The 27,023-nt window shown below is 47.5% G+C and overlaps 1 protein-coding gene across 2 annotated transcripts in view; it reads right to left on the bottom strand.

The window, feature by feature from the left end:
- ATAD2 (ATPase family AAA domain containing 2) overlaps window positions 1–27,023 on the bottom strand; it is a 558,187-nt gene that overhangs the window by 396,264 nt on the left and 134,900 nt on the right. For both annotated transcript variants that reach the window (XM_078686807.1, XM_078686808.1), the window contains exons 14-15: window positions 19,668–19,827; window positions 3,603–3,693 (exon numbers count right to left, since the gene is read on the bottom strand). In XM_078686807.1, the coding sequence (XP_078542933.1) occupies window positions 3,603–3,693; window positions 19,668–19,827 (251 nt within the window). The remainder of the gene's footprint in view (window positions 1–3,602; window positions 3,694–19,667; window positions 19,828–27,023) is intronic.

Here is a 27,023-nt window from a genome sequence, read left to right as displayed (position 1 = left end):
GGTTGCGTCGCCGACGGCGACGGTCTTGACGTCGACGGTCCTCGCCGTCGTCGACGGTCCTCGCCGTCGACGACGGTCCTCGCCGTCGACGGTCCTCGCCGTCGACGGTCCTCGCCGTCGTCGACGGTCCTCGCCGTCGTCGACGGTCCTCGCCGTCGTCGACGGTCCTCGCCGTCGTCGACGGTCCTCGCCGTCGTCGACGGTCCTCGCCGTCGTCGAAGTCGACGTCCATGGTGTCGTCGACGGTCTCGTCGTCGATGTCCTCGTCGTCGACGCTCTCGACGCTCCAATCGTCGACGTCGGTGTCGCCGTCTATGGTCTCGTCGTCGACGTCATCGTCGTCGTCTACGCTCTCATTGCAATGATGATGGTTTTGACATCGATGGCTTCTTAGGCTGTACCTCAGGAGGTATAGACGACGCCTTTCTGAACGATCCTATGACCAGAGGAGGGGATATAGACGGTTCATACGTCGTCTATTTTGTCCGATATTTCTCCAAAGCAAGTCCTTTACTCTCCTTTCCCACAGAGTGGGGAGATCCTTGAAGGACTGCGCCCGGAAGACCCCTGAGCGGTCTTTTTTGGGGCCTTCTCAGGATGGTACCCTGAGGAATGAGTCTGAGGAGATTCTCTATTGAGGTCTCCTGGACTTTGAGGGCAACACCTCATCGCAGTAACTGGAGAAAATAAATAACCTCCTTTCTGGCCTTAACCATATTAACAGCCTCTGTTCACGACCCTTCAAAAGTCACTTGAAAAAGCAACATACCTTGTAGCCTTTGGTCTGTGAGTGTGAGGAATCGAGCAGAGCCACCTCTTGGAACAAGAAGTGCAGGCTCCAAACAGAATTCTTCAGTTCTTTCCCTTGTTAAACCTTCTTTAAAGAAAGTATTTGAAGATAAAGAATGTATTTTAAGATAATCCATAGTAGAAAAGCCAAATTAGGTGAAAACAACACAGAATCTGAGCAGAGCTCAGAGGAGACTCCCTTAGCACAACGTGCGGTAGAAAATCTGAGGGACTGAGGCTCCTCGCAGGAAGGTTCTAGAGGGAGGTCAGAGCTGATTGGCTGACTAGGAGAGTTTGGTCCTTTTTACATAAGGACTAAGAAAGGCTACTAAGGGGAGGCCCTTAGGCCTATTTTCTCTATGTATGTCTATAGGACATTACTTTTTTATGTACCGGAGGCTCCCGTCTCGACGACGGGGAATGATTCAGGCATGTGAATCCATGAAAGACACCCCTAATACTGGATAATTATGTGATCTTAAACTCCAAATAGTACAATTCCACCCAAGGGTGCACTTGTTTCTTGGTCAGCAACTGTACCTTTCAAAACTATTTTTTTTAAATTCGTCATTCCTGTTTATACAAGCTTTCTCGTCCTGCCCTACAACCCTTCTCAACAGCCTAGTGTTTTTGTCTCCAGTGGGTTCAACAATCACGTGTCCACTGAATGGGTTCCTTTTTTTGTCCAGAATTGTGCTCCGATGACCGGGGGCAAACAAAGGGAATCCTCAATCCAAGCTATGCAGAGACTGGTGGCAACAGCAGTGTGAACCACTATTGAGATTCAAGCCATTTTACCAGTACCTCTGTCTGAGAAATAGATGGGGCACACCAAAGAGGTGAACAGAGAGGCAGAGCTGTCAAGCACAGGAAAGTAGAGGGAAAGAGATAGCGGGTGGAAGAGGGAATGGCAGCGCATTTAAGAGGGAGATAAGGAGGGTGAGGGAGGTAAAGCAGGGCAGACTAAGGGGAAGAGGTATACAAATGGTGAGTTGCATGCTGTGGCCTGACTTTGAATCTACCACAGGCGTGCAACTTCTGCAAGTAAACCTTTCTCACTCCAACACGTATTACGATTCACTGTACCTTCTCATGAGCTATTGCTTTATCCCCAGTAGAGATCTTAAGATACCCTATTCCCCTCAGTGTCCATGTGTGTGTGTCAGTGTGTGTATATCTTTTATTTCATTTTTTATTTACAGTCCTTGGTCTTGTAGTCAGAGTCACCCATCTGCTTGCCTCTTTTCTCTGCCTTGGTCATACACTCAATACATGTGGGAGCAGGGAGGGCTTATGCACACTGCTCAATGGTGTTGCAGAGGTGGCAGGGTCCAGGCAAAGGTGAGCCAGCAGTTGTTGCACATGATCACGGGTACCGGAACCAGTACTGTGAAAGTATGTTTAAAATGGACTGCAGGATGTGTAATGACCATATGTGATGGTGTCCTACAAACAAGCCAGCTGGCATCGCAGACCATGTTCTTTGCAATGTTCACAGTAGTTTAAATATCTATTCTGCGTGTCAACTGCTGTAACAGAAAATTCACAAAATGTACCCCTGAGAAATAGTTCAAACAAATGTATTCTTAGCTTTCCAGATACTGCAAAATGTCACCAAGTCAATTGTTAGCAGTGCCTCATAAGAAGCCAATCAGTCTGTATAAACACCCTCCCCCCACCAAGCCAGAAGCCATAAATTTGACAAGAACACAGTCTTAGCTGGAAACATACTCCGGGCTGAATGACAGCAAGAGGAGCAATGCTTTCTCGGACACTGAAGGACAAGACTGGTTCAATTATGGTACTCTAATAATAAAATCATGCCACTTTCATATTTCCCAATTGTTGCATATTCTGCTCCACATAGTCTGGAAAGAGACTGACTTGTTTAGAGATAGGGGAGTGTCCTTAACATGTTTTTAAAGCGGTTGCGCACAGATGGAGGAAGCTTTAACACTTGCTCCTCAACTAGTGACACTTGCATTAAACCGGATATGGACACTTTGTATCACAGAGTACCTCTTCATTTGGGAAGCTGTGTATAATGTGATGCACAGTATCGTAAGGTGCTTAACTGTCAAACGGGACATTTGCAACAGCTGAACTCTTTTAAGTAATACATTTCCTATGGGGTGATTTATTTACATTACCTGCAGTATGTAGGGTGTACATACATCTACAACTGTTTCCTGCCATTGAAAATTCAGTGACCTGGTCTGGTGAGATAAATGAAGCAGGTAGCAATACTTTGTGAAGCCACCCCATTCTCAAATGTTTCCTAATAATTGATTTGATATTTGAGCAGTGATCAACAGAAAGGAAGTTCCCCTTTGAAGGTCATAACTGAGAAGTCACTGCTATTCCTTGTCTTGAAAAAATGTGCAACCTGACGTGTACCTGATCGAGAGTTACAAGAGGGCGAGTCAAATCAGTAAAATAAATGGCAGAGTCAGTTCTATTGTTAACAACTGTCCAGAAATATCTGTCAAGCTAAATAAGTCATCCCATTAACAGTAGTTCTGACGCACTGGTATCCTTCATTGATAAACCTGTACCTTTGAACATTCACCATTATCAGGCTGGTGTTCCCAAGAGCATTCAGCAGTAAAGGAACAGAACTGGAAAAGGAAGCGGACACTGGCATTTAGCCCTGCGAACAGATCCTGCTATGAACCTTGAATTACCCACAGACCCAAAGACTCCACCTTAAGTAACCATTATCAAACAAAAGATACATTAAATTAGTCTTACTTTAACAATCAATAGACTGCAGGAAGTGGTGTGAACATCCACTTCATGAATACAATGCTCACCAACACATTTTTCTGCTAGTTCCTGTACAAAGACATCCGAAAGTTTAGGATTCCAGTCTCGTGTATGGATCTTGAGAATTTCTTTCCTAGCCTTGAAAACGAAAAAGGTGACAGTTTTACTTCAAAAACCAACCTTCAGTGTCATTTTACAAGTTTTCTGTAATAATCCCTTTGGCTGCTGCACCACAGCCCTGATAAGACTCCCACGAAACTGAACATTTCTTTTCAATCCCTGATCACCATAGTGCAATAGGTATCTGCATTACTAAATGCTATTTGTTCAATATACTGGCGAGACCATTCTGTCCCGCACTGGCCCACAATACCAGCTGCCATCCAAATTGCACATAATACTTAAATTAAATATCAAATACACAGCTAATGAAAAAAACTTTATAACAACAACGAGTGAAAGTTAGGAATATGCTACTTACCAGTATGCATCTGTTCTTGGCATGTAGGGCTGCTGATATTCACATCTTATGCATAGATCGCCGCCTAGTGTTGGGTCCGGATGATTGCACGTTGTTGTCCTGGAAGAGTCTTCGAAGTATCACGAGATAGGTGGCTCCTACCCTGGACTACAGTGCGCATGGGCATCCTTTCCATCCTCAGATTGTTTTTCCCCGTGGTGGCAGGGATGGAGTAAAATACAGTAAGTGAAGTCCATGCTAGAGATTAATTTTGAGTGCTACAGCTGCGACAGGCACCGGGGAGGAGGGAGGGCGATGTGAATATCAGCAGCCCTACATGCCAAGAACAGATGCATACTGGTAAGTAGCATATTCCGTTCGAGGCATGTGGGCTGCTGAATTCACATCTTATGCATAGAATGTATAGCAGTTTCCTCCTAGCGGCGGTTGCCCGTGCCAGCTGCAGCAGTCTGAAAAAGAGTTTTGAGTACAGCCTGCCTTACACCTGCTTGCTGCTTAGAGTGTACATCTACACAGTAGTGTTTGGTAAATGCATGTATGGTAGTCCATGTGGCTGCCTTACATATGTCTTCTAGAGGAATGTTTCCTAGGAAAGCCATGGATGCCCCTAACTTGCATGTTGAATGCGCTCGTGGGGGAACTGTTAATGTGCGTTTAGCTTTTTGATAACAGATTTGTATGCAGTTAACAATCCATCTGGCTTTACCTGATTTGGAAATGGGGTTTCCTTTGTGCTGTGGGGAAAAGGCAACAAACAGTTGCTTGGTCTTTCTGAAAAGTTTTGTTCTGTCTATATAGTACAGGAGCGCTCTTATAACGTCTAGGGTATGTAGAGCTCTTTCTGCCACGGAATCTGGATTAGGGAAGAATACTGGCAGTTCTATAGCTTGATTGATGTGAAACTGGGACACCACCTTTGGCATAAATGTAGGGTTAGTTCGCAGCACTACCCTATTAGCGTGAATTTGTATGAATGGCTCCTCAATAGTTCGGGCTTGCAGCTCACTAACTCTTCTGAGCGATGTAATAGCTACTAGAAAGGCCACCTTCCATGTTAGGAATTGTATCTCACAGGAATGTAGAGGTTCAAAAGGTGGTCCCATTAGTCTGGTGAGAACCACGTTGAGGTTCCAGACAGGTGAAGGTGGGTGCCTTGGTGGAATGATTTGTTTCAGTCCCTCTAGGAAAGCTTTAATAGCAGGCACTCTGAAGAGGGAAAGGTGCTGCCTGTTCTGAAGATAAGCTGCTACGGCGGCTAGATGTATCCGTATGGAACAATAAGCCAGATTGCATCTGTGCAAATGTAAGAGATAACATATGATGTTTTGAGTAGATGCATCTAGCGGATTTATGTCATTATTGTTACAACAGATGACTAAATCGCTTCCACTTCGCCGCATAGCATGCTCTGGTTGTAGGCCTTCTTGCCTCCTTGATAATATTCATACAGTCGGGAGGCAAGTTTAGGTAACCAAATTCTATGTCCTCAGGAGCCAGATCGCAAGGTTCAACTGTTGCGGATCTGGGTGCTGAATGTCGCCATGGCTCTGCGTTAAAAGACTGGGTGTTAATTTGAGCCTTTGATGAGGCACCACGGAAAGTTCTAGGAACGTGGTGTACCAGGGTTGCCTCGCCCACGTTGGAGCAACTAGGATGAGTGTCATTGAGTGTTGTCGCAGTTTGTGTGCTACTAGTGGTATGAGCGGGGCTGGGGGAAAAGCGTACGCAAACTTGCCTGACCAGTTCATCCATATCGCATTGCCCTGAGACTGCGGATGTGGATGTGGAAACCTGGTGGCGAAGCTTTGGCATTTTGCGTTTTCCCTTGTGGCGAACAGGTCTATGTCTGGATGACCCCACCGCTGGAAGTACGGTTGCAGCACTGAGGGATGTATCTCCCACTCGTGCATCTGGTGGCTGTGTCTGCTGAGCAGATCCGCCATCTGGTTGTCCTTGCCTGGGAGGTGTTCCGCCATGAGGAAGATGTTTCTCTGAATGGCCCACTTCCACATGCTTTGCGCTAGATGGGACAACTGTGGAGAGTGTCCCCCCCCTGCTTCTGTATGTAGTACATTGCAGTCATGTTGTCTGTCCGGACTAACAACTTTGTTGCACAGATGTACCTTGAACGCCTTCATTGCCATAAAGATTGCCATCAGTTCCAGCAGGTTGATGTGCATCCTTTTTTGCTGTGTTGTCCATAGTCCCTGCACTATGTAATGGAGGACATGCGCTCCCCATCCCAGGAGAGATGCGTCCGTCGTGAGCACTATTTGTGGTACCGGCTCTTGGAACAGTCGTCCCTTGCAAAGGTTTTGCGGGTTCCACCAATGCAGAGAGCTGTATGCACGACCGGTCACCAACACTAGGTCTTTCAATTGTCCCTGAGCCTGGTTCCATTGCCGTGCTAAGCACTCCTGAAGCGGACGCATGTGTAGTCTCGCGTGAGGGACTATGAAGATGCAGGAGGCCATCATGCCTATCAACTGCATAAACACTCTTGCTGGGAGCGAGTGTTGGGGTCTGAATTTTTGAATGAGTAACAGAATGCTGTTGATTCTTGCTGAGTTTGGCTGTGCCTTTGCCGCCAGAGTGTCTAATGTTGCCCCCAGGTACTGTTGTACATGGGCGGGCTGAAGATGAGACTTTGGGTAGTTCAATGAGAATCCGAGGCTGTGTAGGAGGTGAATAGTGCGGGACACGTGGCTGGCACATTGCTGGGCTGACTTTGCTTGGATGAGCCAGTCGTCCAGGTACGGGTAGACGTGAATATGGTTTCTCCGTAGGTGCGCAGCCACTGTAGCTAGGCACTTGGTAAACACCCTGGGGGCTGTTGTCACCCCGAAAGGCAGTACTTTGAACTGGTAGTGCTGATTTAGGATGGTGAACCGGAGATACTTCCTGCGTGCTGGATGTATTGGTATGTGGAAATACGCATTCTTTAGGTCTAGTGTGGCGAGGAAGTCTCCCTGACTGAGTAATGGTAGGACCTGCAGTAAAGTGAGCATGTGAAAGTGTTCTGACAAGATGTATTGGTTTAGGGGCCTGAGGTCTAGTATTGGCCTGAGAGACCCGTCCTTTTTGGGGATTAAGAAGTACAGAGAGTACACCCCTGTACCCTGTTCCTGTAGAGGGACGAGTTCTATAGCCCCTTTTTGCAGCATGCTGAGAACTTCTTGTTGCAATAAGTCTATGTGCTCTGCGGACATAGGACGGTGTTTTGGGGGTATATTGGGTGGAGTTGATGTTAGCTCTAGACAATAACCGTACTGAATAAGTTGTCTCACCCACCTGTCTGTGGTAATGCCTTCCCAGACTGGCAGGAACTGTTGTAATCTGCCCCCGACTGGTGTTACATGGTCTGGGGTCAGCGACAAGGCGTCACTGCTTAGTATTGGCGGAGGATCTGGTGTTATTCCCTCGTCCTCTGCCTTTACTGCTGTTGCCACGGTATCCGCCTCGGTTTGTTTTAGTATAGGTGGATTGCGTGTTCCCTTTATTGTATTGAGTTCGCTGGGACGCCTGGCCTCTTGTAGCCCCTCTGTTACTGGAGCGACGAAAGGAACCACCTCTGAATTGTTGAGACTGCAGGGCCCCCATAGATTTGGCTGTCTCCGTGTCTTTCTTAAGTTTTTCTAAGATGGTGTCCACATCTGATCCAAATAAAAAAAAATCAGGGGTTACAGGCTGATTTAGTAGTGTAGTTTGTATTTCTTGTTTGAACCCTGAGATGCGCAACCAACCAAGCATGCCTTCTGAGCAGGACACTTGTGTTGATGGCCCTGGCTGCAGGGTGTGCTACATCCAGCGCACACTTAATAGATGTGTTGGATATTAGTTTCCCTTCTTAGATTAGTGTTTCAGCCCCTTCCTTGTAGAGATCAGGCAAGTGTTGTAGCAGTTGCTCTAATGTGCCCTATCATATCTGGCTAATCGGGCCTGCGTGTTGGAAATTCTCCAGATGTTAGCTGCTTGAGCAGCCACCCTTTTCCCAGAAGCTTTTAACACTTTAGACTCCTTGTCTGGGGGAGGAGCATCACCAGTTTGGGAGTTGGCACGTTTACGAGCTGGATACCACCAAAGAGTCCAATGGCAACTGGCCCCGAATGTATGTAGGGTCCACAGGCGCCGGTGTGTATTTTCTCTCAATCCTGGGGTTAACAACCCTTGCTCTTGTGGTTTCCTTAAAAATGTCTCCTGCGTGTTTTAGGACACCTTTTAACATTGGTAATGTTTTAACAGATTTCTCAGAAGAGGAGAAAGTGTCAAACAAGAAATCCTCCTCAACTGGGTCAGCATGCATGTCCACATCATGATTATGTGCTGCCCTTTCTATTAATGCGTTAAACACCGCTGTATCTTCTGTTGGCGAAGTTTTTATAGGATAAGAAGGAGTATCAGGGATAGTTTGTGACTCTCCCTGGTCGGTAGTGTCTGTCCAGGCTTGAGCCTGGTCATCATGATCATCTCCTGCAGGGTAGCTATATTGTTCATCATAGTCATACCCCATGTCCTCAGTAGAGCGTGTGGGTGAGCCTGTATAAGTGTCCTGGTCATGGTACCTTACAGGTTCAAAACGGACAGGTGATGTTAAAGAATCCCTTTTCTTTTACAGTGGGATTTTGTAGGATTCCAGAGGATTTTCTGCCCTGATCTTTGTGTGATAGACAGTAAGTCTGCGTCGATGTGGAGCTTTGCTTGATCATCATAGGAGGGCTCCTGGTACATAAGGTCCTCTTCTAGAGGATGACTTCTTTTTCCAAGTGACACAGTTTTGGATGAATCGATTCTTGTTGTCGGATCGATTGCCTTAGGCCGTGCCGTTGGGGGACAGTCTGAATTTTATCGGCGGCTTTGGGGCTAGCGTCGATATTTGACCGACGGACTTCGCCCTGTCGTCGTGCTTTTGGCCTTGCGTCGACTTTGGTGCTTGATTCGTTGGAGGCGCGCTCTTTTTGTTCGACTCGACGCGCTCCTTCGAGGTGCCTTTTTGTTTCGGCTCGAGGGCTTTGACGAGCTGTTTTGTGTCGATTCGGTGCCTCGGTTCGAGGGCCTTTCGAGACTCTAGTCCTTTGTTTGTGTCTTTGTCAGTCGACGCCGACCTCGTGGGTTCGACGTACTTGGCTTTAGCTATGTCTTTAGCGCACCAATCTTCGGTTCGACACCCTTTGTGGTGGACCCCGCAGGGTCGTCGACATTTTTCTTCGACGTCGAATCGGACGTGGTTGCACTCTTCGATCCGAGGACTGTCTTTAGCAGTTTCGGTTTTGCCTCTATAGCTTTCGGTTTCGCTTTCTGTATGGCGACCGATGGCTCATGCGATGTATTCTTAGCCGGGCCGAGACACGGGGCTATAGAATGTTTGTTAAGGTCTTGGCTAAGGCCTTTCGGCGATGCCTCGACCTGAGCCTTAGAAAGCTTTTGAGTGTCTTTTTGGGCCCCAGTAGCCGCTGTTGGGCCTGGTTCATCACTCGAGTCGTCATCGACGGCTCTGATGGGGGGACACGTCGTCCCTTACCTCTTCGACGTCTTCTTCATCAACGCGTTAGTCGCCTTCGTAGCAGTTGGAGTCGTGCTCCGAGCCTGGATCCGACGCCTGTTCCGGATCCTCGGTCTCCATGACCTCGTCCTCGTCTTCATCGAAGATATTTACTGGGTCGGGCACTGGCTTCGTCATCGTTTGTCTCGCTGCACGTCGGAGCCAAAGCGTCTTCTTCGACCGGAACCGAGCACAAGCTAGACAGTGGTCCTCGTTGTGGTCTGGTGATAAGCACTTGTTGCACACCGGGTGTACGTCGATGTGCGGGTATTTAGAGTTACAAAGGGGGCATCGCTTGAACGGGCTTCGTTCCATCGACGATCGGGCCTTTGGTGTCGAAAAGGCCACGCGGCACTCTTCGACGTCCTGGTTCGAAAGAACTGGAACAAGAACTTCAGCACCGATCGAAAGAACAATACCGACGACCCCGAAGGCTTTTTGGCCTTGTAGAAAAAGTTTCCGAACTCTAGTAAAGAAAGTACATCCCAACCCAATGGCGGAAAAAAACAATCTGAGGATGGAAAGGATGCCCATGCACACTGTAGTGCAGGGGAGGAGCCACCTATCTCGTGATACTTCGAAGACTCTTCCAGGACAACAACGTGCAATCATCCGGACCCAACACTAGGCGGCGATGAATGAAAGAAATGATTCTTATATAGCGCGTGGCTACCTGAAGGCATCCCAGCGCATAATATGTGAATTCAGCAGCCCACATGCCTCAAACATGGCTATTTCTACTGCACAGATGCAATAAAGCATCTCAATTAGTATCATTTGTATTTTATCCTAAGCAACCTTCCCAGGGAATGACAGGCAGAAATAATTCTCATGATTAAAGTACTAAACAAAGCTCTTTGGATTAGGTACAAGGAGTCAAATTGGGCTTCAAATGGAAGATCTCTGTAGCAAAACCAGACTACCCCTTGTACCCAAATCACTATGGTGTAAGCAAAATTACTTACCATTATATCAGGTGACCAATTTACCACAACAAAGAGGAACCAGAAAGCTATTGTCCTACAAATCATTCAAAATAGGACTTCAGCAAAGTTGGGCCCGAGCACCCTCCAATCACCAAAGCACTTGACATTTCAAGATCTTTTGTACAAGTTGGTTAGTAGATTCACCTCAAACCCAACTGAATATGGATCTCCAACATGGCAATATGTGCCTCTCACAGCAACAATTCTTTTTCCATCATTTCGCTTCGACAGTACACCTCATATCAACCAAAAATATACACATCTCCCACAACGCCTACTTAATGTTATGTTATTTAAACTTGTTGACCGCACGAATACCCTGAGGTGTCTTGGCGCTAAAGCTCAGAACACATCACCACAGGCGGCCTAGATCTGAAAAGGCCACGTTTTAAGGCCCTTCCTAATGGAAGACGAGGAATGGGAGGATCTAATATGCAAAGGAAGAGTGTTCCAGAGTTTTGCTGTTCCGTAACTTCGGCTGCTACCACCTCAGTTTGTTTTAAGAACTCTGGGAACAGTCATATATTTATCTTCGGTGGACTGAAGCAGTCTGCTAGGATGATATCAATTGTAAAGGTTTTTAAGAAAATCAAGTACCCTATTGTTTAAAGCTTTAAAGGCCAAATACAAGGCATTGAACTTAATACGGCCTACCACTGGAAGCCACTGCAGTTTCAGAATTTCGGGCAGATGCAGTAAGACTCTTTCAGCTACATTTTGTATCATCTGTAACACTTTCAGAACTTGACCTTGCATATTTAGGTACAAACTGTTACAGTAATCTATATTAGATAGCGCAAGTGCAATAACCACTGTCCTCCTGGAATTGGCTGGCAGATGAAGAATTTTCTTTATTTTCCTCATTATGAGAAATACATAAGAAACCGTGGTGTTTATTTAGTTCACATAACTACATTTATTGTCTAGTACAATTCCCATTTTTTTTGCCTTGATTACTGGTTTGGGAAGCTCCCATAGTTCAACTGGCCACCAAGTGGCATCCCATGTTGGCGAAAGACTGCCAAAGATTCTCAGTTTTATATGAATTGAGATTTAAACCAGGTTTGTTCATCCAGGTACTTATTTCCTGCATGCACTGTTGAAAGCGGGATGAGGTAGACTGTTCATTTTTAAACACTGCAACCCCAATTTGGGTGTTGCCTGTGTAAGATGTCAAACTAAATCCAAACTGTTGAATCAAGGATGCCAATTCCAACACAGATGTTAAATAATGTAGGGCTGAGGGAAGAACCCTGTGGGACCCCACAAGGCAGCACATACAGTGCGGATTTAAAGTGATCCAATGCAACCAACTGAGTTCTATCCACCAGAAACGAATAAAGCAAAGAGTGCAGAATCATAATGCCCAAATCTTTAGATGCAGTTTCAACATGCAATGATCTATCATGTCAAAAGCTGCTGATAAAATGGGGAATATTAGGGCAGCAGACCCGCCTTTATCCATCACTACCCTAATTTTCTCTGTGGCTTTGATTGATGCAGTCTCGGTGCTGTGTTCTGAACCGAACGCAAATTGAGTAGGGTCCAGTAAATGGTTATCCTGAATGAATTTGGTCAACTGTTGGTTCATCAGTTTTTTTTTAGTAATGGATGGATGGAAGAATCATTCCATAATGTAGGAAAAATTCAGACCGGAAACATGGCATTGAAGATGCGCGCAAGAATAGTGCCTACTATACTCGCTATAGTTTTTAAGGTTGAAGGGAGACATGGATCCAAAGAAGATCCTGATTTTGCTGCAAGAAAAACGTTTCTACCTGTTCACAGGTGACCAGAGAAAAGCAAGGAGAAACACTATGTTCTAAGCAGAAACCTGGATTTTCCTCATTCAGGTCACTAGAGATTGCGGCTTCAAATGTACCTTCCTCATTCAGGTCATAAGTGATTGTAGCCTCAAATAGTGCATCTATATTATTAACTTTCTCCCTAAACAAACTTGTGATGTTATTGCAGAAAGCTTGGCTGCTCATTTTAGTACTTCTACTGGGTATGGTGGTGAACAAGTTACTTACCTTCGGTAACGATATATCTGTAAGAAACAGTAGTTAGTATTCGATTCCTTACCTTAGAATATCCCCAGGCGCCAGACTGGATCCGGAACTTTTTGCGTAGCAGTACCCTTGCGCGTCGGTAGGCGTCGTCTGCGGCTACGCGTCCGGGCGTCGTGATGACGTCGTCGGAGTACTTGGACGCCGCCTCCGCGCGCTGACGTCAGTTCTTAGACACAGCTTTTCCGCGCCAGAAACGCAGTGCCATGTTAAAAACCAACACTGGTGCCATTGAAACTAGGGCCTGAAAGGGGATGACCTTAACCCTAGGTATCAGTTCGCAGAACGGGGAGGATGGGTGGGGCGGTAAGGAATCTAATACTAACTACTGTTTCTTACAGATATATCGTTAACAAAGGTAAGTAACTTGTTCATCTGAAAGAAACAGGTTAGTATTAGATTCCTTACCTTGGAATAGATACCCCGGCAATACCAACCCCAGTGGTGGGTCTGCGAACCAATAATCACACCAGAAAGTCCTGGAGGACAGAACAGCCAAAGAAGCCATTCCTCCGGACTTAGCTGTCCAGGCAGTAGTGTCTTGCGAACGTGTGCAGCGAGGCCCACGTAGCTGCCTGGCAGATGTCCTGCAAGGGTACTCCCCGGCCCAGGGCAGTAGTAGCCGCCGTGGCCAGAGTGGAATGGGCCCTCAGCCCACCAGGAGGCTCCTTTTTCGCCAAGGAGTAACAAGCCTCGATACACAAGACGACCCACCGAGAGATGGTCCTCTTGTGCACTGCCCGTCCCTTCTTAGCGCCCACGTAACCAACAAAGAGTTGGTCATCCACCCGGAACTGGCGTGTGCGATCTAGATAGAACGAAATCACACGTTTTGGGTCCAGACGGTGGAGCCGCTCTTCCTCTTTTGAGGGATGCGGTGGCGGAAAGAAGGTGGGCAAGGTGATAGACTTCCCAATATGGAAGGCCATGACAACCTTGGGCAGGAAAGAGGGTCTAGTCCGCAACACAACCTTGTCCGGATGGACAGAAAGGAAAGAGGGTTTGGACGAAAGAGCCTGGAGCTCACTCACTCTCCTGGCAGAGGTGATGGCAACCAGGAAAGCTGTCTTCAGAGTAAGAAGGCGGAGAGGACAATTGTGAAGTGGCTCAAAGGGAGCGCACATCAGAAAGGTAAGGACAAGGTTCAAGTCCCACTGAGGCATCACAAACTGAACAGGAGGGAACATGTGTGCGATGCCCTTCAGAAAACGAGATACAATATGGGACTTGAAAAAAGAAGGTTTATCAGGCAGCCTTAGAAAGGCTGAAAGGGCAGAAAGGTAGCCCTTAATAGTGCCCAGAGCAGAGCCCTGCTGGGCAAGAGAAAGAAGGAAGAGAAGAACCTCAGAAAGAGGGGCAGAGAGAGGATCCACAGCCTTTGCTGTGCACCATGCCACAAATTTGTTCCACCTGCAGGCGTATACCGACTTTGTGGAGGGACGCCTGGCTGCCAGAATAACAGTACAGACTTCAGGAGGCAAGTCAAATGGCCTCAACTGTCGCCGCTCAATCTCCAAGCATGGAGGTGGAGACTTGACAGGTTCGGGTGGAGGACCGTTCCCTGCTGCTGCGACAGAAGGCCCTCCTGAAGAGGCAGACGAACCGGGGGATCGACTGACATACTGAGTAGCTCGGGATACCAGTACCTTCGTGCCCAGTCTGGAGCCACAAGGATGACTTGGGCCCGGTCGCGTTTGATCTTCAGCACTCTGGGCAGAAGTGGTATAGGCGTATAACAGACCGCAACTCCACTCGCGACGAAAGGAGTCTCCGAGCGAGTGCCGCCTTGGAAATTCCACGCGCAGAACTGATGACATTGCGCGTTCTCTTCTGTGGCGAATAGATCTAGCCAAGGCTCTCCCCACTGCAGAAAGAGACCTTGCGCCACGTCAGAGTTCAGACGCCATTCGTGATCCATCAAGCACCGGCGGCTGAGTTCCTCCGCCCTGGCGTTCAGAGTACCTGTCAGGGTTTTGAACCACCAGGGTCACGCCCTGATGTTCCAGCCACTGCCAAAGGCACAGAGCCTCTTGGCATGGCCTGCAGCTCCAAAAGGTTGATATGGAGCCGGGACTCCGCCCGAGACCAGAGGCCTCTGATCTCTGCCTCTCCCATGTGGCCTCCCCAGCCCTGGAGGGACGCGTCCGTCACCACCACGTGCTCCGGCTAGGGTAGGGTGAGGGATCTGCCGCTGACCCAATCGCAGTCCGTGAGCCACCACTGCAGCTGCCTCGCAGTGCCCTCCGAGATCAGGACATGGTCGGACAGGTTGCCCTGTTGCTAGGCCCACTGAAACTTCAGGTCCCATTGCAGAGCCCGCATCCGCCACCGGGCATGATGCACCAGAAGGATGCAGGAGGCCATCAGCCCCAGAAGCCACAGCGTCAACCTGACTGAGACCCGGGATAAGGGCTGAAAGAGTGGAATCCGAGCCTGAATATCCCGAACCCGCTGTTCAGGAGGATAAACCCGAAACTGCGCCGAGTCGAGAACCGCTCCGATAAAGAGGAGCTTCTGAGAGGGGCACAGGTGTGACTTCGGCACATTGATGGAAAACCCCAGCTGGTGCAGGAGGTCTGCCGTCGTCTGGAGTAGGCTGACGACTGTCTGGGGCGAGCCAGTCGTCGAGGTAGGGGAAGACTGAAATCCCTAACCTGGGCAGATGAGCTGCGACCACCGCCATCACCTTCGTGAACACCCGTGGAGCGCTGGTCAGGCCGGAGGGGAGCACGGTAAACTGAAAGTGCTCTTGGCCAACCGTGAACCGCAGGTAGCACCGGTGGGCCGGCAGGACGGGGATGTGGAAATAAGCGTCCTGCAAGTCCAACGCTACCATCCAGTCTCCTGGGTCCAGAGCAGCTAAAACCTGAGCCAGTGTCAGCATTTTGAACTTCTCCTTCTGGAGGAAGCCGTTGACGTTTCGTAGATCCAAGATAGGGCGTAGGCCCCCTTTGATCTTCTTAGGTACCAGAAAGTAGTGGGAGTAGCAACCACACCCTACTTCTGGCCCAGGAATGCGCTCGATGGCCCCCTTGGCCTAGAGGGCCGTAATGTCCTCCTGCAGAAGTCGCAAATGATCCCCCGATACGCGGTGGTATTGCGGTGGCATGGCTGGAGGGGTCGCCTCGAAGGGGAGGGAGTAACCCCTTCGGACGATTTGCAGCACCCACCTGGCCGATGTGACAGTGCGCTAGTGGAGGAGGTGATGGCGAACCCTGCCCCCCACTGGCATGACATGGGCCTGAAAGCATGGACTAGGAGGGTTTCGAGGCGGATGCTGCAGGGGAAGGTGTGGACTGGCCTCGCCGCTGTCTCCGACCGCCGCCACGGCGGTTTCCACGCGTTGGATGTTAGTCTGCGGTGCGTGGCTGGCAGCACGTGTGGGGGCGCCCCTTCCTTGGCCACGAAAGGGAGCGAAAGGCACCCGTTTGCTGGCGCGCGGCAGAGAGGCCCAAGGACCTGGCCGTAGCCCTGGAGTCCTTAAAGCGCTCAAGCGTATGGTATGCCTTGTCGCCAAAAAGGCGACGGCCATCAAACAGCATGTCCATGAGGGCATTCTGGACATCGGCCGAAAAGTTGGCGGACCTCAACCAGGCGTGGCGACGAATTGCTACCGTCGTTGCCATCGCCCTGCCCAGTGAGTCGGTGGTATCCAGCCCACACCGGATGGAATACCGTGCCGCATCCCGGCCTTCAACAAGGGCCTGGCCGAGTTTAGCCCGTACCTCCATCGGGCATTCTGGCAGCACGTCCTCGACTGTGTCCCACAGGGAGTGGGTGTAGCGGCCCAAGAGGCATGCGGTATTGGAAGACCGCAGTCCCAGACTCAGGGAGGAGAATACCTTCTTGCCGTATTGCTCATACCTCTTGGATTCCCGATTTGAAGTCTGGATGACCAGGCTCTCGGGGGTGGGGTGGGTGGACAGGAAACAAGGGTCACCCGGGGCTGGGCAGTGGCGTCTGGCCACGTTCCTATCTACAGGCAGACCTGTAGCGGGCCTGGACCAAGTGCCCAAAAGAACGTCAGTCAAGGCCTCATTAAACGGCAGCAGAGGCTCAGCCGAGCGTGACTGCGGTTTAAGGACCTCAGTGAGGAGGTTAGTTCTCACGGGCGCGACAGGGAGCTCAAGGCCCAAGGCCTTGGCCACCCGCGTCAACACCACACTGAAGGTTGTCCCCTCCTCCGTACCCACAGTAGGAGGTGAGACAAAACCAGTGTCTGGTGAGGTGTCCAGACCACTGGCATCCCCAAGTCCACCTGTTCAGTCCTCCTGGGACTGACACTCCCGTGTCAGAGGGTCCTCAGACCCCTCCCAACACTCCTCATCACCCATCTCCTGATAATCATGGTTGTCAAATGATGGGGCCAGTTCATTGAAGTAAAATTCCCCAAGCGGCGTCAAGAGCGGCGCCGCTCCGGCGCCGGATCGAAGGGGGCATCGGGGACGGCGCCGCCCGAAGACAGCGCCGGAGGTGACACCTGAGGGACCGGCGCCGGTGAGGTCGTCAGGTCAACCGGCGACGATCAGGATCCAGAAGTGGATCCAGCGGGGCCCTGCGGCGCCGACGGCGTCGGGGCCGAAGCACCTGCCAGCGTCGGGGCCGAAGCACCCGACCGGCTAGGGCCCCCAGACAGGTCTGCTGGGCCCGGAGGCGCCACGGAGCCCGCCGGAGTAAGGGACCTCATGGCCATGAGGAAGTGCTCGATCTCCTCCGGCGTCGCATGCTGCCCAGGGACTCTGACGGAGCCGCGTGGGCAGTGTCACCCGTACGCGTCGCGGGGAGTCAGAAGAGCGATGACGTCTCCGACTTCTTGTGCTTACCTGACGACTTCGAACCTGAGGAGTGATGGCGACTCCCGGAGCTATGATGGCTCAGACCCCGCGAGCGGTCCCTCGACCTCCATCCGGACCGGGACCTCTCATGGCGCGGGGCAGACTGCCGGAGCTCGAGCAGCTTGCAGGGCCGCTCCCGCCTAGCTTTCGAAGTCAGGGCCCGGCCGTCGGAGCAGGTCTTGTCATCGTGGTCGATGCTGAGACAGTGGAGGCACCGGCGGTGAGGGTCGGTGACCGACATCAGTCAGTCGCAGTCCTCACAGGGTTTAAAACCTGGCATCCCTACCGGCACCGTTCGGAGTCTAAGACTCGAAAAATGATCAAAAGGGATCGTAAAAAGTTTAGTCAAAAAATGACTACGGTACCACTTTTTCCAGATCTGCGCTGCTGGCGCAGAAAAAAGAAGAACTGACGTCAGCGCGCGGAGGCGGCGTCTAAGTACTCAGACGACGTCATCACGGCGCCGACGACGGGCAAGGGTACTGCTACGCAAAAATTTCCGGATCCACTCTGACGCCTGGGGATATTCTAAGGTAAGGAATCTAATACTAACCTGTTTCTTTCAGATAAGTTTGGTTACCATCTGAAGTAATTCTTAGGAGGAGTTTTTGGCCTTTTCGATTTCTTTTGTATAAAAAGCCCCCTTTTCAGTTATTAACAGGGTTTTATATTTAGACATTGCTAGTTTGTAATTCTCTTTTCCCGGATCATCACACTGCGACTTCCATCGTCTCTAATCTCCTACAGTTTTGTTTTTCTAATCTCAAATCACACTCCAAGCCCAAATCAGATTGAGGTCCAAGTGCAACAAGACCACAAACTAACCAGCTTCTGCAAAACTAACAAGTGTATGTCAGTACAGTCCGCTGTCAATTGTAACACTATGCCTGCACAACCAGGACATCCCAAACCACCTCCCCTTTAATAAAATCCCTAGAAACGTGGCTACTTTTAGAGATATTGAGGACATGCCCAACAAGGACTGCAAGTAGTGCAAACATCCTCTTCATTCTCCCCAATGGCATGCTCCAGGTGGATGAAGATACAGTCTGGAGGGACAGAGCAAACACATACCACACAGACACTAGGCGGGACTTGGGAAACTGGAACAGCTGTGCAAAATCAGGTGAAAGAAACAAATAAAGAGTGCATGAGCTCGAGACATGCATGGTCTTGTAAATTGGCTCCCAAACCTCTAATCAGGTTATTTGACGAGCTGCAGATTATATGCCAATTTCCAACTCTAGATGGTCTGGTGCAACAGTTGATGCAGGAGGTAATATGCAACCATAAGGCCTGAAAACTCAGATTGCTCTCTTGCGCTTAGAAACAGTGTCAAAGGGAGTTAAGACATTTAATTGCATTTCATCAACCTCAGATAGAACACAATTTTTTCTATAACATTAGCCAACTTGCGTCTGAACATCCAGAGTGATCTCTTGTACAGAACAACAGGATCATTGAAGGGATTCATCCTGTAACACAACCACTTGTTCAACTCGAAGAGGTCTAATGAATGCCAGTTAAGAAGGTAATAAATAAATATTAGTGTACTACAGCCCTCGGGAAAGGGGTAGGGATGGACTACAAAAATATAGGCCTTTAACCAAGGTTTTTAGCCTCTAAATGACAATATCAGGGAGGATCAATACTGAAAATCCACTTGCTATCAATATTCTCCCCTTTTCCGTAGTGATTAAACATGTTACAGGTTAGGACCAAAACTGAATAAAAAAAAAAAAAATTAAAGGATCCCAGCATATACTCTAAATACAAAAGAGCTGAATGAGCACAATGTCACCATGCTAGGGTGCAGACACAGTAAGTCAGCGGTGCAGAACCTGTCAATCATGACTCGGCTTGAAATATATATGGGGAGCAAGAGTGTGCACCTTGTGGGTATTTGTGGGGGACAAGTGAGTACATTTTTCCATAGCACTCTAAATTTGCCTGAAAGAAATAAGAAGGTCTCTTGCTCACCACAAAAAAAACAAATGGTAACGAGCAACATATGTGCAATGAGCAGGCTAAAAATGCATGCAAAGGTAGATCTAAATCGTAGTAGCATCATCATTCTCATGACAAATCAGAAGAAACAAAATGTATATGGCTGAGGTGGTACATTGTTAAATTATTTGTATTATAACTGGAAAAACACCTCAAATGTTATTTATTGTCTTATAACTGAAACATTCTACTTACATCTTTGTCAGGTAAGCTGAAAAGAAATTCTCTATCAAAGCGGCCAGGTCTCCTCAAAGCAGGATCTATGGAATCCAACCGGTTTGTGGCTCCAATTACAACAATTTCACCACGACAATCTAATCCATCCATTAGAGCCAAGAGTGTGGATACTATGGAGCTAAAACAGGGAAAAAAAGTCATAATTAATTTGATTCACCCGAGAGCACATCCAGTTTTACTCAGAATTTACAAAAGATATGATAGTTCAGATCAGGCTTACACACTGACAGAATGGTAAACCATCATTACAACGCAACTTTTACCACGCAGTGCCTTTACAACGCAACTTTTACAACGCAAACCATTACAACGCATTGCGCTGGGGGGCGCCCTAGGATAGGGAATATGTTTAATGTACTATCCAACACCTTCCCTACTATCCACGGGGACTGGAGTTGGAATAGTAAATTAAACAATTCACTATCCAGCGCCTAAAAGCACTATGCGTTGTAATGGTATGCGTTGTAAAAACCGCGTTGTAAAAGCATGCGATGTAAAAGCATGCGTTGTAATGTCATACATCCTGACAGAATACCACAAATGTATCAGTAGTGAAACCTTCCATTGCACAGTAGCTGCGGAAGTCTCCCTCACATGGAGCATGTAACAAGTGAGAAGCAGTCGCACTTTCTCTATCATGAACAGATTCAGTATGGGCAGGAGATCCCTCTCCTTGTGACATCATAGTCACCAATACCCAGTCGATAGCATCCCACTCACCGACGAATAAGTTAAATACTTTCGATAAAGCCCGATCTGGTGCTCCAACTGAAGATTCCTCCTATTGAATCTCCCCAGGTATCAGACTGGACCCAGACAGTTCCACTACCTCCTGTGTGCTGACTGATGGTGCCATTTGCCTCTGCCAGGACTCCATACTGGCTCCAAACGTGACTACACAGAGCCATGTATAGCCCCCTCGCGCCAAGCTTTGATATCAATGTTCTCATTTATTTTACACACTCCGGCGTGGAGCATTGCTCACAAGATTGAATGTGTATTGGCAGTGAGCAAAACTTGGCAGCATTACACTCAAGAACAAGCATTTGCAATGCAATAGGTCTCGCATTATTAAAGTTTGAGCTATTGGCTCAAACTTTAATAATGCGAGACCTATTCCATTGCAAATGTTTGTTATATAAGCCTTCACAGTGGCGGTAACATGTCCTGTTTAGAGCAGAGTAACATCCCACAAATTCCCGCTAAGAGTTTGTGAAAAATTTAAAAGTATGCTGAAAAAATGTATAGCGCCTAGATGACATCCAGCTGTGCCTACAGTTCATCTGCTGCTCTATAAAGCACTGGTAGTCTGCAATCCCTGTATAAAAACTGATCTCGGATAGGTTTATAATAGATCAGTGACACACCCAGTCGCCTATTAGCAAGAAATTACATAGGCACTCAACTGTAATAAGTTATTACAGTTGAGATCTGATGTCACAATGCCTGCTGCCACAGCCAGCAGCTGAGGGGAAAGGCAGGTCGTGTCACAGAGCATAATTAAAGCAGCTGTTAGGACTAAAATGAAACCTTGCCTTTCTTTACTCTGCTGTTTTTCGGACTGTAAAGCAGAAAGGAGATATTTATGGCAACATCTTTATTTTGTTGCACTCTAGGTAATTTTAGAAATGCTACAATCTTTGTGTTTAAATTTTCCCTGGAGATTCTATTTTTATTATTCATGGTGGCAAACATACTTTCATTAATAGCAAGAGCTACACACCAAGGATTTCAGTGGCTTGTGGGAAAGGTGATAGTGGGACCATGTATTATAAGGAATTGTTTACCCCCTGACATACATGATAATATTGCAAGTCACCTCAGCATTCCATAAACTTATAAACAAACTCCACCTCGCTCTTGAATTCTTCTGTGACTTGCAGTATTCTTTATATCGTACGGGAGGAGGTAGTGTATATCATATAGTATATCTATACAATGGTTTTTCCACCGCTCTTCTGAACTGCGCTCGGTAGCTCTTTCCACCCACATTCTATAAATTGTATCACGTGTTTTTATATACCTCACAATGGTTTTATGTTGAGAATGGTGTACACACAAATGCAACACTGAGGAGGGAGCGGCTGCACAGGCAGTAAATGAGTGTCTAAAGCATCCACACTGCACATATGTCCTGAAAACTGTTTCATGCACAGTTCCTTCGCCTTCGTTTTCAGAGCAGACGCAGGAGTGTTGCATTCTAAACAAAGTCACAGAGGAAAGTATTTAGCTAAAAGGCCCGCATCACAAAGCAATTAAAACATGCAAATGATTTGTTTTCATGGTTCACTAGAGGTGGATTTGCACTTGAAAATGGATTTCCCCCAGCATGGTGTAATATTATATGGGGAGTAAATCTTTTTCGGAGGGAGAGCAGTTGGCATTCCAGAGAGGGGGTGCCTTGTGAAGTGTGTGTACTCACAAATTCGTGACAGTGTGATAGTTCAAACATTTTTGAGCCCATTACCACCATGGAAATGGTCGGTGAGTTGCTTCAGTGAGGTCAAAAGGAAATATTTTTTACTGGATGATGACGGACAGGGAACTCCACCAACAATGTTGAAGGTGTGGTAGAGGTATTTCTCCAGAGGTGAAAAAATCCCAGTGAATAATAGAATACCTAGCAAAAGTGCAGTTGAACTCACGATAAACTATTTTTACGCGCACAATTATTGCACATTGTGCAATTAGGCACCCGGAAACGCCTTTGCTTGTACGGGAATGGGAATTCAAAAACATATTTCCAGAGTACTCTTGGAAATATGTTTTTGAATTCCCATTCCCGTACAAGCGTTGCTGCAGCGTTCTATCGCCACTTTCGAAAAGGTTCTGCATCTCAGAGATTCGAAAATCCTCCTTCAAATGGATATTTCCGAATTTGCTTGAGAATGGTGCCTTAAGGAGTGAGCCGGGTCATATGGGGTTTGGTTTCAGTAGATGGATGTTGTCAGAGAGGACGGGCCCAGTTTCACCGGCCCCTTGGCTGGGGGGGTGGGGGGCTGCCCCTTACATCCACGGAACGTTCAACTGACCCTTGATTCACCCCATTGGGAGAGACAAGCAGTGGAGAGGCGATTTCATGGAGCGTCTGTCGCGTGTTATCACTCACTGATAAGCTGTGATTGGATGGCGCGCCCGATAAGAGAGAGAGGGGAGAGGGGTTGGCCTAACGGCTAAGGCGCTCGACCTCGGACCTGGGGAACTTGGTTCGAGTCTCGGTAACGACGCCATAAAACCCCCTGTGATTCTGGGAAAATCACTTAATCTCCCCGTGCCTAAAATGAAAGTGTGTCCTCATGTAACGTAACTGGTGCTATGTAAAGCGCTCGGATAACTGATTCGGTTCGGTTCTAGTTCGCGCTATATAAAACTCTGCAAAAAAAAAGAGACCAATGGAGCCATCGGATTGAAGCACTAGGGCTAAAGTATTTGGTGATAAGTTACAATACACAGCGGCTCACTTTCTCAAATATGTCATCTTGAGCGAATATGTAACTTGTAAATCTCCCCACAAGTAACTGTAGTAGAGTATTGTCACTTCTACCCTATTACTCTGAATTTATTATGCATTTCTTATGTAATGTACTTTGTTTTATTGTAAAGCGCTCCGACACCTCTAGGTAAAGTACGCGCTATATAAAAATGCATAATAAATACAGCTACATTTTTAGAAAATGCTGATGACAAATTAAAAAGTCTGACCCTGGGGAGAATAAACCCCTCTTGCATTAGGAGTATGCATGTTATTTCGATGGCTCTGATGAGGTTCGTTGGCAGAGCACGCACTGACTCAGCTGAAGCACAGAGACGTTTCAATCCATAAGCAAGGGGGACAATTGCCCGCGGCCCAGCTATCATCAATGCAACATGAAGTGTGGTCACTGCTAATGAGAGTGTCGTATTAGAAAGCTGGGGCGGCGACAGGTGTAGCAGAGCAAAACAGAAATATTTACTAGCACTTGCAAAGCAAACATGTTTGACGGTCTCACTGGAGCGCCGACAAAAGCAATCGTAAAGCAACACTTGGGATGGAAGCAGTACAGGCTGTGTGTGATCACTTTCACGGCCGCTTTGATGTTATCAGTGGCCGCGTGGCTCACTGAGACCATCAAAGCAGCCGCAAAAGTGCTCCCAAAGGCTGCAGGCTGACAAATGGTGCGCGCGCCCGGCGCACATGCACTGTACCTGATCCGCCTGCAGCCTTAGGGAGCATTTTCAAAAGCCCCTTACTAAATTCTCGCAAAGCATCGCTTACGCGATAGCTAAAGCGAGACCTAACAAAGCATCACTTACGCAATAGCTAAAGCGAGACCTAAAAAGGGGAGGTGGGTTGCAAGGAATATGCTATCGCGCATCAAGCGAAAAGTATTACCAAAGGTTAGTAACGTAATTTGAAGGATACTTCGAAATGCAGTCTTTACCTTGTTAAGCCTTAACAAAGCTAAGAGGTGGATCTGAGAAATTGACCTATCGTGTTACCTTGAAGGATACTGCAGGACAGGGTGATACCATGAAGAAAATGCTGGGGGCATAGTGGGCTTCCCCATATGGAAAGGTGACGCCCCTTTCAAAAGATAGGATGCAAGGCTCCTATCAGGAAAAATAGTTTGTATACTAAGGCTGAACTGGCAAGGACTACAGATGACCAATTGCACAGAGGCGAGGTCTTTGAGAAACATTTGTCAAGTTCATAAGCCATAGAGTTCAAGTTATGGAGAAGATCAAATAAAGCACACATCAAAAAAGTTGACCAAATTAAGAAATGTCCCCCTCCCTGTGGCATAATTAAGTGGTTGGGGGGGTAGCGGGACAACGGGACGCATGAAAGCCCGTGAAAGCACATGGGAGAGGGTGTTACAGAACCAGGAGGAAGTTGTCCTATACATATAGAGTTGTGCCTTGGCTACGATATCATGTGACTAAACAAAAGCTATCCAAAGATCAATCCCATTCTACAGCTGAAACTGGATCTGGAGCCAGAGAGGGTGCCAATACAAGGGTAAGCTAGTGATGTCTACAGCAGGCTAGTGAAGGCAATGCTTGATGCTAGAGGTGGAGTGGGCTGACTTTGTTCAAGGTCAGTCAGAGCCGGGGATTGGTCAGCTGAAAGTGTGCCTACTGGCCCACATGGGCCAGTAGGCGCACCAGAGGAAGCCACGATGAATTCCTCAACTTGCTGCTACTTTGACAAAGGCTGGTACTGATGGAGCAAGATTTCGCGACTTGCTTGGATTCAAGAACCTCGAATAACTTATAACCAAGTAATTCAACCTGTTCCCTTCATCCTGACATTTGGGTGTCCTAGAGACGCTTGCCTATGTGTTTAATAATTCAATAACTCTTGTTCCTAAAAATGGCCGCTGCTTGGCGGGTTTCCTCTGCGCATGCGTTAGTCACACTCACGTGACGTACTTGCAGTTCTGGTGGGAATCTTTGCGCTTGCGCACTTGCTTCTAAGATGGCTGTCTGTGTATTCACATGGTGAAGCTTGCGCTGATGTTTTATGTTGTCTGTTTGCACTAATCATTCACGCAATAGTATATTATAAAGTAAAAGGGTATAGAGTAGCTATTCATGGTATACAGTGAATTCATTTATTTCTATGTTTTAATTTGTTTTTCGCTTACTTTTCATGTACCGCGATATTGGGGGTCTGAGGGATGCGCGAGCCATCTTGAAAGTCTCTACTGCGCATGTCACCCTGGCAGAGAGAAGGCAACCTTGAACAGTGGAACTCAGCCAGCTGGCAGCCACAGTCAAGATGCTCCTGAGAACGTGACCTGCGACCCAGCAGGATGGAGCTGAACTGTACCGCAATTGCTACATTTGTAATTTTTCCATTGTATTCTGTAGAAAATCCCATGAGAACCCCAAAAATCACTAGGCGGTCTCAGAGTATGTAAATTTAGGCTTGTAGAATTCAATTATGATTGGTGTGTTGACCTATCCTACTTGGGGACCAATCGAAATTGGGTATTCTGACACTTGCAACATTTGGGGGGTGGTACACTGACACAAATACAGTATAACTAGCCTAGGTTTAGCTAGAGAAATTGTCCGAATAGCTGACCTGTCACTGACCCAACGCACTCAATAGGTGACTGATACAGAGCGCTGCGGAGCACTCTGTCCGAAATATACCATAGACTCAAGAGGTTTTACTAAACCTTAAGTGCTGGTGGAGCACTTTGCTGGGAAGTTCGATAACCCAATCGGGGTTCTGGCTGATAGCTGCAGAGAGGGTGGAGCGCAGGCGTTGCTTCCAAACTGCGGGTGCTGGTCGTGCCTTGGTGGTCCTGTCCCTAATCTGGTTTTCCTGTCCTGTCCTGGGGTGTCCATTCTGCACCTGCTGTCCCATTGATGACTGTCCTTCCTTGGGGTATTTCCTGTCTTTGACTGATCCGTGGCTAGGGTTGGTCTTCACACCATTCTAGGTAAATATATAGTGCTGAAACTCTATACTGCACCTTCTATTTTCTGTCTTTGCTTTAATAAAGACACACCTTTGCGCATAATTGATTTTCCATGCTTTCACAAAGCTACTGAATGAAAAGCTCATATGTTATTGCTGTTTTCTAGCATGTTCCTATGTTACCCTTCCTTTAAGCATAACTCTTCATACCGTTTATGAAATCTAGATGCGGTTTAAGATTCTCTTTCCCAAAGCTGATTGAAGTAAAGTTGCTAGAATTTAGCGTGTTCCATTTTTTCCCTACCTATAGATGCATAGGATTTCCAAACTTTTATTCAACCTTTGTAGTATCTCCCAGTAGTAAATTTCTAGTACGTGCATAAATTTGCCCCTTTATAGTTATCCATTCTCGAATTCCATTCCTGAAATCTGTTTAGCATATTCCCATGTTCTCACCCTCTTTAGACTCATAAATGGTTGCCCTGATTTATTTTCTCTATGGTTATGTGCTTTTCGTCATTTTGATTATTGATTGCCTTTTGATTGTAAACTGTATGCTTTCCGAATCTGAATTCTAGATAAATCTTTAAAACTTCCCAGTAGTTTGTGGTTATTTTATGAATACACGGAAATATAAAAGTTGGTATTGTATTTTGCCTGCCTTTCTTTTACAGCTAGCTCCCTGATCCATTGTGGTCATAGGTACCCGTAACGGTGGATTGGTAAGTCGGGTACAGTAGGAATAAATAGGAAGGAACCAGGGTTACTGGTAGTAGAGTGTAAGGTCACCCGATTAATGTATATGATGAATTAAAGTTTATGGGCCCGATGAGTATATGGTGAAATTTTTGGCCGGGTGACCTGCGATCTCTATCAGTAATTTTCTGGTAGCAGAGGACATG

The sequence above is a fragment of the Lissotriton helveticus genome, chromosome 4_1, assembly GCF_964261635.1.
Source record: "Lissotriton helveticus chromosome 4_1, aLisHel1.1, whole genome shotgun sequence".
In the NCBI taxonomy this organism is placed as follows: domain Eukaryota; kingdom Metazoa; phylum Chordata; class Amphibia; order Caudata; family Salamandridae; genus Lissotriton; species Lissotriton helveticus.
Note: the sequence above shows the minus strand (reverse complement) of the source record. Positions and strands in the feature narration are given on the sequence as shown.